The 13,798-nt window shown below is 41.4% G+C and overlaps 1 protein-coding gene across 1 annotated transcript in view; it reads left to right on the top strand.

Annotated features, from left to right (window-relative positions):
- The window catches only part of COL28A1 (collagen type XXVIII alpha 1 chain), a 176,179-nt gene that overhangs the window by 155,549 nt on the left and 6,832 nt on the right, over nt 1–13,798 (top strand). The window contains exons 31-33 of the mRNA XM_047850690.1: nt 673–709; nt 2,334–2,888; nt 5,077–5,234. Of these exons, the coding sequence (XP_047706646.1) occupies nt 673–709; nt 2,334–2,888; nt 5,077–5,234 (750 nt within the window). The remainder of the gene's footprint in view (nt 1–672; nt 710–2,333; nt 2,889–5,076; nt 5,235–13,798) is intronic.

Genomic DNA, 13,798 nt, shown 5'->3' with positions numbered 1-13,798 from the left:
TCGTAAACGTGCTGCTCAGGGCAGAGCATTGGCAGCTTTATTTCTACTACCCACCTCATCCCAGGCTCTTCTGCTGGGGCTGATGGCTGCAGGACCAGGGGCATTCAGGAACATAGCAACACTTCATGGAAGTGCCAAAGTCAAAGTATTGGGAAGCTGGGAAGGAGACTTGCAAAACTGGACAGCGGTAGAGAAAAGAAAGAGGGAATACAGTGTAGAATGAATTCTCTTTTGGCCCCAGTACTTGTCTTGGTTGCTCAGCACATGTGGGTTAAATTGTGTAACTGATTGCATGCATTGCCCGCACCTTGTAAGCAGTACCTTATGGCGCTAGACCCTATCCTAGGAGTTCTGTGTGCATAGCCTCATTCAATCTCCATCACAGCCCTGAGACACAGATACTGTTAGATCGTCTATGTCCAAGGTCACACAGCTGATAAATGCTAAGCCACAATCTGAACTGCGAAAATCTGAGCTATGACATTTCACAATGCAAACGCATTTCAGTTGTGATATATTGTGGCCAACTTTTAACCCCTGTGCTATTTATTTCCTTTGGTGAAAGAATAAAAGGAAACAGACCAATGCTGACTGTAGTAAGACATAGCTTTTAGGACTATAGGAAGAAATATTATGGTCATATAATTAATACATTTTCCTTTTGTCCTCCAGAAAGAAGAAATTATCAAAATTATTTTTGAGATATGTGGTAAGATTTGACTGTCAAGAAGAGAATCATCACTTTAAAGTACCAACCCTACTATGTTCTGTGTTGGTCAAGATAAATGTGGTCACCCGGAGATGTGGATGATACAGCTCATGGGAACGTTTGAAGCTCTTTTGAAAAGTCAATGAGAAATGGCAAGAAGCAGTGAGAGAGGCTATAGGAATCCTGATTTAAAAAAAGAAATCATCTTCCCAGGGTGGTTCAGAAGAGTGAAGATACTGGCCCTGGAGTCTGTGGGCAGCCAGGCCTTTTGTGAGCACAGAGCTCATTTGTAATCAGTGACATTTACCTGAGCTTGGGAAGGAAAAAACAACAAAAGAAATATAACCACAGGGGCCTAACTGGTATTTGAATCCAGCCTGGCTGGTGATTATATTGTCTGTGTTTTTCCTGAAGCAAGAAGTCTCTCTGAGTGGAGTTTTAAGCACTATTTCTAGAGCGCATTTCATTTCAGAGGCAGGCCGACAGAGTCAGGAGGTCATCTTGCTTCAGAGCTCCATCTAAATGCTTCTATGGCTAAATATGATTGACTTAAAATAGAATTAGCAGAAAGAGGAAGAAAAGAGATTAGCCAAAAGGCAAGAGATTAATAGACTAATGAAGATAAGAGAAACTTGTGTGTTTCAAACAGACAGAGGCAGAAACGTCTTTGTTTTTCCTTACAGAGAACCCCGGAACTGGCTTGTCCCCCAAAAGACCTCTGGGCTTTAAGAACCCACTTGGGACTCTGTATGGTGACAGGCCAATTTAGACGTGGCTTCTGAGTTTTAGAAGCCCTGTAAATATAACACCAAATTTCCTCATGATTTTTTGTGGTAGGGTTGTTGGGCAACCTGAGGATATGAATAAACCAATGGAGCCCTGATAGTTCTTATTTCCTGGTGACTCTAACGATTGCCTTGAATGGTAAACCCTAAATAGAAGGTGTTTATTGACCAGCATTCTGAGATCATTCTCCTTAAAAGGTTTCATAGTATGGATGCACTGTTGGCCTCACTGAGTCAGCTTAGAGGTCACTGTGAGTGACTCGAGACATAAACTTGAGTAGCTGGAGACAGCTATTCTTGTGAACAGTTACAGGTCCTAATCCCTCCCCCACGATTAAACATTTTCAATCCATCACTTTACCCACTGCTCATGCTAATGAGCAAATAGCAAATCTCACAGAAGGATATGATTGAAGACTAAAATAGTAGCTTTCAGATTCAGTTTCAATACAAATGCTGGAAGGATAAAGAGCAAACTGAGGATAGGGTGATCTCTTAGGAAGAGGGAGAAGAATGTCATCAGGAAGGCATACACAGGGATGCCGTCTCTTTTAAAAATGTATTTTTTTAATCGGAGAAATTGGCACATAGCTGTTCGTTATTTTATCTTCTACGGTGTTTTGGTGGGGGGGGGTTTGTGGGGTTGTTTTTGCAGTATACTATTTTTTTTAAAGTCAGATATAGAAACCAGAGGGGGACAGTTGTTAGCTATGTTAACACTCACAGAGAAGGAAAGTAATAATCCAGGTCTCTAGTTCATCCCTGCCCCTCTCTCATACCAATCAGTAAGTTTTTATTTTCATTCATGCAATGTTTCTACCTCAACATGCATCTTTTAGGTTGTGGGCCCAAATGCAGAGAGACTCCTCTAGAACTGCTGTTTGTGATCGACAGCTCTGAAAGCGTGGGGCTGGAGAACTTCCAGATCATCAAAAATCTTGTGAAGACTCTGTCTGACCAGGTTGCTCTGGACCTAGCTACGGCCCGCATCGGCATAATTAACTATAGCCATAAGGTGGAGAAGGTGGCCCACTTGACACAGTTCTCCAACAAGGATGACTTCAAGCTGGCTGTGGACAACATGCAGTATCTGGGGGAAGGCACCTACACGGCCACAGCACTCCATGAAGCCAACCACATGTTTGAAGCTGCAAGGCCAGGTGTAAAGAAGGTGGCCTTGGTCATCACTGATGGGCAGACAGATATCCGAGATGAAAAGAATCTGACAGAGGTGGTGAAGAAAGCCAGTGACATGAATGTGGAAATATTTGTGATTGGGGTAGTGAAGAAAAATGACCCCAACTTTGAAATGTTCCACAAAGAAATGAATCTGATTGCTACTGACCCAGATAGTGAGCACGTTTATCAGTTTGATGACTTCATTACCCTGCAAGGTAAGACTCAGTATCAGGTGAAAGGAGTTGATGTTATTGCTCCAAGTACCACATCACTGGATTATTCTGACCAAAAATGGAAATCAGTTGGAGGCTAATGAGGCTTACACCAACATTTAATTGAACACATAAACTCCGGAAGGTAAAACACATTTAGCATCAATCCAGTTTAGAGAGTATAATCTCTTGTCTTTATTCATTTGGAATAAGTGCTGAGTTGGCCTTGGAGTTTGTTAACTGAGCTATCATGGTTGAGGATATGGTTAAAAAGAAAGAGTAGGACTGGGGATATTCTAAGGTAATGTTCAAAAAGTTACTTAATTGCATAAGAGATTCAGTAAGCCAATAGCAAGGCAGAAAATAACCATGGAAGCAAAGTGAATTAAGAAGAACACAGGGAATGAAAAAAACTTATGGTAATCTAAAGAGATGAGAAATACAATAACTGGGATTATTCTATTCTAGTCTCTGTTCTATTTCCTATTCTCTGCTCTTAACAAAATATGAAGATAAGAATAAACAGGTGGATATCAGGAGTTTATCTTTTTTTAAGTTTATTTATTTGAGAGATGGGGAGGGAGGGAGAGAGAGAGAGAGAGAGAGAGAGAGAGAGAGAGAGAGAGAGAATCCCTAGCAGGCTCCATGCTGTCAGTGCAGAGCCTGATGTGGGGCTCGATCTCAAAAACCATGAGATCATGAACTGAACCAATATCAAGAGTTGGATGCTTAACCAACTGAGCCACCCATGTGCCCCAGGAGTTTATCTCAAAGTACAACATTGTGAATATTCATCATGCTACTCTGATGGGTTTCCCTCTATTACTTTACTCTTTCACATGAACTGATATTTTCCAGTGAGTCATTCTAAGACACTAACTCATCTACAATTGCAGTAGGGTCAGTATTGTTTCACAAGCAATATTCCAATTCTTTGGAAACTGGTAACTCATTCCAGCTTAGGAAGTAAGTAAAACATATGCTTAATCTGTTTGCAGTCTTAGGTTTGGCTCCCTCTTTCCTTCTCCACCCATGTTGGAGCGGGGTCTGACGTGGCCTAACACAGACTTTCTTTGCCTCATGCTGCTCCTGGCCTACTCTGGGTCCTAGCATAGCTCACCAGAAGAATAGCATGCCTCACTCAGAACCTTCTTACTTTCACTTTCTCCCTTTCTCCAGGCCTTTCAAACCTGGGGTTTCATTTCCTTAACACACACTGCAGGGTGACTGGTGGGTTTATCTCACATAGTCAATCTCACTGGGCTATTAATGTGTTAGAATGTCCATAAATATGACACATTTCAGACATATTATGTTTTGATAATTAAGAACTTTATCATCTTAACCAAAGGAGTTAGACTTCATTCCAGCCAATGAGGGATATATTTTTGGACTGGCTGGCCTTTTGCTATCCCTAAAACCAGAGATGACTGGCTATTATACTTCTTATGGGTAGAACTTGCCCCTTCCACAGAATAGTTCAGCTAACTGATGCTTTGGATAGCAAGGATTTAAGTCATTCTTTTGCGTACTTTAGGTTGTTGTATGTTATTAAATTAAATTGAATTATTTTATCTTATTATTTTTGAAAGTTTATTTGTTTTGAGAGAAACAGTGCAAATGGGGGAGGGGTAGCAAGAGAAAGGGAGAGAGGGGCGCCTGAGTGGCTCAGTCAGTTAAGCATTCAACTTCAGCTCAGGTCATGATCTCGTGGTTTGCAAGTTCAAGCCCTGCATGGGGCTCTGTGCTGACAGCTCAGAGCCTGGAGCCTGCTTGGGATTCTGTGTCTCCCTCTCTCTCTGCCTCTCCCCCACTTGTGCTCTGTCTCTCCCTGTCTCAAAAATAAATAAACATGAAAAAAAATTTAGAGAGAGAGGGAGAGAAACCTAAGCAGGCTCCACACTGCCAGCACAGAGCTCCATGTGAGGCTCAAACCCACGAATCATGAGATCATAACCTGAGCCAATACGAAGAGTTGGGCTTAACAGACTGAGCCACCCAGGCACCCCAAAGTGAATTATTTTAGATGGCCTCTTATAGGTGAGGCCCAAATGCTTTAAATCTTAGTTCACCGAGCAGTTGACTTCAAGTGATGTGAAAATGTCTTTTTATTTTAAGCAAAGTGTGGAAGATCTCTTTAAACATATTTTATTCCCACTCTCCCCCCCCCTTTATACTTCTCTTTTAAAAGACACCCTGAAGCAAAAAGTGTTTAAAAAGAAGTGTGAGGATTTTGATTCCTACCTCATTCAAGTTTTGGGTTCTCCACTACTTCAACCTGGGTTGGGGATATCAGAGGAAAAACTTGGTGGATCCACTCCAGAGCCTCAGGAAGAAATTTCAGAGTCCGTGAGTAACTGTCATGCCTAATTTGTGCCTAGCTTAAAATTGTGTATTCTGCTTTACATCAAAGACCATCTTGCCCTGCAGTGGCAAGAATCAACTGAGGGAGGGATATGTATTTTCAAGTCCTTGACTATAAATAGTAGTACTTTTGTCTTCATATATCTAGTTCTGAATTAGCTCTGGGGCTTGTGAACATGAATATGATTTTTAAAAATGTTTCCATATTTTATAAGTAATTATTTATTGAGTGCTACAAGTAATCTTTTTGTAGTGTACCCCAGCTACCACCAAAGAAATCGTGCACACTACTAGGACAGATTAACACTACACTATTTTAATCACCCAGTTGCCTTGCTCTGTGGATCCTTTCGTACAGGTCACAAGTCCCCCTCATCCTTCTGTGTATATGCTCCCCACTCTGCATCCTCGCAAGTTTCTTCTACGTGTGCACATGCTCAACCTGCCATTTTCCATGATCCAAGCCCTGCTCTTGCTCATTTAGCTTCCACCTCCTGTGCTCAGAGTGGGGATGAGGTGGGAGGCTAAGCATCTCTATGGTACAAGGTGAATGCTCTGTTTCAGAGTTCCTCAATCACATGTGCGAGAAAGAACTGCCCCCTGAATGTGCTGAGACAAATATGACAATCCCCATAGCAAGCTTCTGGGCACTGACCTCAGCCAATCAGGTCAGGAGCAATAGCTGTTAGGTTCTTTTAGGTGAAAATTAGAGAGCCTGCCATAATTACTGGTAAAGGAGTGCTGTGGTCTCTTCCCCACCAAGTTACAATTGAAGCAGGGCTGACTGATCCCTACCACACATATGGACATCTCCTAGCAAGAGGCACACAGGTGTCATACCCCTATCCTGTGAGCTCAGTGAAGTCCCTGTGCTGTGCTTTAATGAAAGGGCATGAAATATTCATTATTAGCAAATGCAGTAATATTCTAGCATCAGGATTCTATTAACTATCTAGTTGGACTAAGGCTCTGAGAAACCTCCAGATTACTAGCTGGACCCAGAACCATTCAGATGGCCTAGGTTGCCATTCCTAAGGGGACAGACTATAGGACTCACTGGATTTTTATACTCTGTTCAAAAAAGGGTATAAAAGTCTCTAATATATTTTTATTTGATTAAATACTGACTCCAAGATGAGTAATTCCAGTGAGAGCAATAGAGTGCCCCTGGATTGCAGATTGAAATTCACATACACATTTATACCATATGGTCTATATCAGGGGTCAGCAAATTCTGTAAAGGGCCACGTAGTAAAATTATTTACTTATTTATTTTTGGTTCTGCATGTCATTTGATCTCTTTTGCAATTACTCAGCCCTGCCTTTGAAGTGCACAAGCAGCCATAGCCAATACTTAAGTGAACCAACGTGGCTACATTCAGATAAAAGTTGTTTCTAAAAACAGATGAAAACTTGGATTTGGCCCATGGGGTTTGCCGATTCTGGTCTTCACTGAGCATTTAAAAGTAAATTACAGACAAGAAAGTACACAGTTTATCTCTTCCTGAGCATAGAATGCTCCTGGGGCCTTGCCTGCTTGTGTGACTTACCACTTTGTCCCTTCCCTACTCAATCTTCTGAAGATTTCCTATATGAGAGCAAACTCAGGGTTGATTCAGCAAGTGGCACTTAAACCCTGAACTCTCCTTGTAATCAATGAATTCCATGGTACATATTGATCATTTACCACTGTATGAGGTGGTGGCTCTTAAGACACAGTTTCTGCCCAAGAGAAGTCCATGGCCTATCAGGAATATGGAACATTAAGAACTTTAGCAGAGCTGTGGGTGAGGCACAAAAGATGTTGCAGTTAATTTCAGAGTAAAGGAAGAATTTACAGAGGAAGTGGCATTGAGCTGAGTTTTAAGGATAAGTAGGAGTTTCTCAAGAAAAGGGTAGGGGGAAGGGTATTTCCAGCAGAGGGAACATGTGGGCAAAGGGGGATTCCAAAAGGCATGGCATTTTAAGGAATTAAGACAGGTTCAGTCTAACTGGAGCCTAAGACGTGTGTGGAAGAATGGTGAGTGTTACAGCTGGACGTTACACACGTCATGTGGCAGGTGAAGGAGCTTGAACTTCATCTGTAGGCCAGGCAGCCAGGAGAAAGCAGAGGAGTTTCTAAAGTGAGGGTCATATGGTCATGTTTGGTTTGCATGGGGAATAACCCTGTTGCAGCACAAAGGAGAAGTAGAAGGAGGAGGAGGACAGGAGATTGGAGTGGAGCTGTGAGATCCTGTGATGGTCCACAAGAGAGGTAATGAGGCCCTGAACTAACGCAGGGTGGTTGGAATGAAACCAGGCATAGAGTAGAAGTCATTTCTGGGGTAGAATTTAGTGACTGGATGGATTGGAACTTAACCAGCTGGATTTCTAATTTGGATTTGGAGTCAACTGAAACACCATCTGCTGAGATGGAGGCTATAGGAGGCAAATCTCACAAATTGTGAGATCATGACCTGAGCCAATAATTAAGAGGTGGACGCTTAACCGACTGACTTACCCAGGTGCCCCATGGTGGGGTATTTTGAGGAAAATAATGAGCTAAGTTTGCTCCAGGTAAAGTGGAGGTGCCTGAGGGACCTCCAAGGCACTTACAACACAGAATGAGGGACAGCAAGCCCCTCTGCCTCTGCTATCACTACCCAGGAAGTTAGAGGGACCTGAGAAACAAATGATGTTAACAGATTATGACAGATGAAGCAGTCTAGTAGTTGTGGAGGGGAGGGCATAAGAAAAGTGCATCCAAAATGGTTTGGATTTATAACACCAAGCACCACATAAAGGGAAACTGAGGCTCAGCTAGGCTCTCCTAGGGTGCCTCTGAGCAAGATAGTGAAGCTTGCAAAGGTCTTGAGCTTCTAGCCCTTATCTCTAGACCTTCTCACCCTGGCTCTCTTTGCAGAAGCACCAAGGCAAGATTGAAGTTTTAAACAATAAATGTTCCTAATAGATTTTAGACTGAACAAAAATATCTGCATTTATATTCATAGCTCTGTCATGTGCATATATAATGTACACACACACATAAATACAAAAACATACTTATATACTTGTGCATGCACACCCACCTTTATCTTAAAGCATAATTACAAAAATAAATAAATAAATGTATAATTACAAGAATCCAAACATGTAATGTGAATCTGCCCAAACCTTTCGATTCTCAGATTGTTCCCAAGCCTACCCCTAGGCAATCCTGTAAAACAAATGATCCCAGAAGTCTTATTTCTGTTACTGTGTCTGTATTTCTTTTCTCTGTTGCCTCATTACCCCTTACAGCATTTACTTCTGGCCTTCCTTCTTCTCTTCTTTCTATCAAAATCTGTTCTTAGAGAAAAGTCTAGTTATTTATACATTTGTGTCAACTCTAAGTCAATGGGTTTCCACCTCCAAGAAGGACTTACATTTTAAGCATTGCATCTTTTTGTGGAGTGAACGTGAGGCACACTACACATCTGTGAACAGGTGGGTTGGGAAATGTAGAAAGCAGGTGCATTTCCCAGGTTCTACTAAATTCATAACACTTCGGCAACCCCTGCTCTGTTGCTCTCTTAGGCCAGTCTTGGGAAGCTAAACATGGGCATCCATTCTAGTCTGTTCCTCTCCTGAGATCTCAGGATAATGGATTCTTTCTTTGGAGCTGATTACATTTTACATTGCTAATAATTATTTATGCATATACCTTAACTCTTCTAACAGATTGAACTTCCTTGAGAACATGATCTGTGTCTAAATAAATGTTGTGTCCCACTTATGACTCAAAACTGTGCTTCATCTTTCATACAATAGATGCCCAATAAATACTTGTTGACCAAATGAATGCTATGCCAAATGTTAGGCTAAAAAAGAAATCTCAAATTTTTCTTCAATGAAAGGCATCAATTATACTGTTTTTAAAAAAATCCTTATCTTTCATGGGACTAATAATGTTGACACTCATGTTCCTTTATTCTTTCTGGGCATATTCAGTTAGGTTAAGATTTCCAAGATAAAAATGTGAGTGGGGCAATAAAATCAAGGACACATTATTTAGTCAGACCAACTGATTATACCCAGTAATGGTTCATTAAGCAAATAAGCATATTAATTTCCTGCATGAAGTCACTTTTTGTCATTCTAAATGCATTAATAAACTAATGTCAACACACAGGTTGTTTACTCACTGGAGCTGGTTTCTTATAACAATATTCTAGCTTTTTTTTTCCAGTTGAAAGAGTAGAAATGAAAGAAGCCCTGTGTACCCTTTCCTTAAAGCTTCTTTCTGTACCATGAAAATTTGTTCCCTGATTGCCAATAACTTGGATGACAGGCAGCAGAGATATATTCCTCTTGGTGGAAAGGAGGCTGTGGGATTCCTATGCAGGGTGCTTCCACAGCAAGCCAGTGAAGGGGGAGTCAAGCTAGTGTGGGAAGGGTGCCTCTGGGTAGCTCTGTACCAGGAGGAAGTGGGAAGTTGGGAGTCTTCTCGCCTTTGTTCTCATCAGGAGATGCAGTCCAATGCCAGGATGCAGGCCCCTCATTTCCATGGAGGAAATGTACACCTATTGATGTAAATGATGTAAATGGCAAACTAACATAGCAGGCTGATGGCTGGCCGTCCCGCTTTCTCACTGTCCACCCTCTCAGTGAGACCCTGTCCCCGGTCCCCATCCCACTTGCCTCATCACTCCCCTCATGTCCATCTCATTTTCGCTCTTGCTGGCTCTCCCATCTCTTACCCTCCTTTCCCTGCAATGTGTATTCATTCTTACTCCATCCTGAGATGGGCTCCACTGGCAATTTCTTTAAGAACTAGAGCTCTGGCAGGTTTTGACTTGATACTGGAATTGGATGTGTCCCTTTGTCCTAAAATATGACCCTAGGCTCTATCCTCAATTCTAATGTGATACCTTTTAGCCTCCTACCTGTGCTCTGAGGCCCATTCCCTTCTGCGTCTTCCAAGACTAGGACCTTGCTTCACTGTTGTGTCAATATTTCCTTTCTTGCCAATATTTCTGACTCCCTCCCTAAAGCTAGTAAATAGGTTTTAGACTCTCACATCTAAAACATTCTCTAACCCTCTCTTAGTTCATGTTCCTCTTGCTAATATCCTATCTCTATCTTTTTATAATAAAATTATTCCACAGGCCAGTCTCTGCTGTCTCTGCCTCTCTGTCAAACACACACATATCCCTTTACTCTCCTTCCCTTCCTCTCCGTCTCCACTTCCTTAGTTCTGTTCACTTGGGAAAAATTTCTGAAGGCAGGCTACTGCCTCCAATATGGCACTGAAACAATCTCCTAATTGCCACATCCTTACTGCCATCCTCTTACTTACTCTCTCATTTGCATAAACACCATGCCGCTCCTTTCTTTGATTTTGAGAGTCTTCTTTCTCCTTGTTCTCCCCCCAGCCTTCTGAACTTCCTTTCTCAATTGTTTTGGGGGGTTCTCTGTTTATTCCTTAAATGTTAAACTCTTAACTTTTCTAACATCTGTTCTTAGCCTTCTCTTTCTGAGTTCCAAAGCCACCTGTTAACAACTCTCAAAATCTGCCTCCCCAGTCCAGATCTTTCTCCTGGGCCCCAGGTTTACATTTTTTGTTATCTGTGCAGATCTTACTCTGCGTGTTCCACAGTCAGCCAACATGGAATACGTTCACAATGCTGCTCCTCCAGATTGCCTTCCTTAGGGATATAGTCCCACCAACCAGCCAGGCACCTGATGGGAAACCTGGATGCACTGGTAGCTGTAATCTTACTTTATCTCCATACTTGCTGGTATTGTCTTCTTTGGTCTGTTCTTATCATCTCGCAATCCATGCTGTCAACTCTTTTCTCCTCATCCATTCAGATTGAGGTCTCATCATTTCTTTTCTATGTTAATAATATGGTCTCAAAACCCTTGTCCTATCTCTCTTTTCCACATCCTCTCCAGTTTACTCATTACTTGCTGATAGTGTCATTTCATTTATTTTTTTACTCTTAAAAATAACATCATCAATTCTTTCTCCTAGATATAATCCCATTTTGACTGAATTTCCTTTAAAAACCTGTCCATAATACAGTGACATCTATTTTAACTTGGTATAAAGCCCCCATGACAGTACATTAGGAAAAATAATATAAACACTTGGGTATATCTATATCTTCTCCTATAGGATCCTCCTAATAGGGTACTGAATTCCTCCTAACAGAATTCAAGCAAAATTCTGCAAGTTGCTTGATCATATTATACACATTATTAAATGAAATAGTCTATTCATAATCAATGCTCTTAAAACATGTGGACTTTTCAAACTTTCAGAAACAACTTGAGACCGAGACTAGTGTTAGTTTAGCTTCTCCACCAACAGGAAAATTAAGTTGATTTCCTGAAATCAGACCTAATTATTTGTGAGTGTCCTTGACTAAGCCACATACACAGACATGGTTATATTGATCAATATTATAATTTGTTTATAAAATAAAATTAATATTCTCTCATTGTGGTGGTCAAAAAACTCAAATTCTTGATAAAACCCTATGAAACAACCAATATTAGTATTGTTTAGTGAAGTTGCTGTATAAGTGCCATATGTTGCTAATAATAGACTTATTAAGATGCTTCTATCTTATGAAGGGGTAAAAAAAAAAAACACTGCAGACTGATCTAGAAGAAGTATTCTGGACCTAAAAGTTAGGAAACTTGGCTTGTATTGTCAATGTTGAAGCTAAATATTTATTTCCTTGGCTCTGTAGTTGTTTTTTTTTTTCTATGTTATTATTTCAGAGATCTGGATGCATCTATTTAGTGTGTTGTGGTCTTTTTAAAAAGACTTTAAAAATTTACAGTGTATCTGACAGTGAATGACCTCTTAGAAATAAAATCTGATAGCTGCCTGACACTGCGTGAATCACCTATTACTTAAGGTTTCTGTTCCCTCATTTGCAAAGTAAAGGATTATTGCTAGACTCTTCTTCCTTTAAAAAAAAATATGATTAGAAAGAAGAGTCTGAAACATTTACTGGGCAACGGCAGAATGGAGGGCATTATACTCATGTAGAGGAGGTTTTACACAGAATAAAATCCTGCAGTCCACCCTCTAGGAAAGCTGCAGGCCATCAGGGGAGGCACACAGCCCAAACTTAAGGTGTTCCTAACAGTCCTCAGCAGCCTTTACTGCAAATAAAGAGCATCAGTTTAGATATGTGCTGAGAGACCTGGCAAAGAAGTGTGGTCACCTGGGAAGAGTCAATTAAGGTTAGCAGCCTAAGAAATCAGGCACCTTGAAGGCGCTGGCTGTGGAGCCAGCTGGCAGGAGTAGAGTCCCCACAACCAACCAGGAGAAACTTGGATCCTCACTTTTGGAAAAAGCAAAGTCCAAACACATGGGCTAATGCAGATGATGACTAACATTCATCCAGAGAAGACATGAGCTCAGATTTGAAGAGCCTGTCTGTAATATATGCAAGATTCGGGGTAATGAATGACAAGACAAATGTTTGGAAATCACAAACCAAATGACCTTTTGGAATCGTGTGGCACCCTGGCTAGTAATTCTCCTTTTAGCTCTCACGTTTGCTTTCTAGGATGTTGCATGAAATCTGTTTTCTCCTCTTAAAGATCTGCTCTAAGGCTGAAAGAGACTGACACTGTCACATGTGCTTGTCCAGCGTCACAAAGTAGCCCTGGACTCTAGGTGTTGCCCCCTCATGTGCCCCTAGCTCCTCTTCTGTGTTGTTTTCTGTGGGGAGTCCCTGCTCGGAGCTAAGACCACTGGTCTCCTCCAAGGAAGGCTGCTGAGTTGATAGGCTTTTGTTTTAGGTTTAAGATTTATAAAAGATCAGAGAATGCATAAAACAAGCAGTTGAGTGCCCGCCACCAGGACATGACTCAGGTTTCCATTTGTTCACTCACTCTTGCTTCAGATAAAGTTAAAGTCCTTGCTTGTTTGTGGTCAGTCTGATCCTCCTCCTCCTCCTCCTTCCCCTCCCTCCAAAGGCAATGACTACCCTGAATCGGGTGTGCATTCTGCCAGTAAAGTTTGGGACTGCTTAAATACCACTTTTAGAGAGAGAGATGTCAGGGTCTAATCTTTTCTTATTTTAAAACAATGACATTAAAACCTAAAGGAATGGAATTAACCCAAAGTCCCTTCTCTCCTTCTCTCTCCCTCCAACGCACTCTGAATTTATCCAGTGACTACTATTTGCTGTTTGCTGTTCTATGCAATAAAGATTTTTAAAAAGAAGACAAACAGGAAGGAAAGAAGGAAAGAAAGAAAATGTGGCATGGTTTAATTTCTCTTATCAGGGAAGTGATAGTTACACATGTGAAACAGGAAAGGATAGGAAATAATGTAGGATTAAAGGTTAACTCCTAAATATCAGGGCCAAGGCAGGGAGCATTTGAAGGCACTATGCACGTACTGGAAGGGGAGCATTAGCACTGACTAGGTTATTGGGAAAGGTTTTGGTGCTGGGGACCAACTTTTCCTGGGCCCCTTAAGAAGGCAGACTTTGAGAGCCTGAGGCAGAATGAAAGGGAAGAAATGAAAGGTCATAGCAAGGTGGGCTGAGAGGAGTGGC

This window comes from Prionailurus viverrinus, chromosome A2, assembly GCF_022837055.1.
Source record: "Prionailurus viverrinus isolate Anna chromosome A2, UM_Priviv_1.0, whole genome shotgun sequence".
NCBI classification, from domain to species: Eukaryota; Metazoa; Chordata; class Mammalia; order Carnivora; family Felidae; genus Prionailurus; species Prionailurus viverrinus.
The sequence above is the reverse complement of the archived record's forward strand: the minus strand, read 5'-3'. Positions and strand labels throughout refer to the sequence as shown.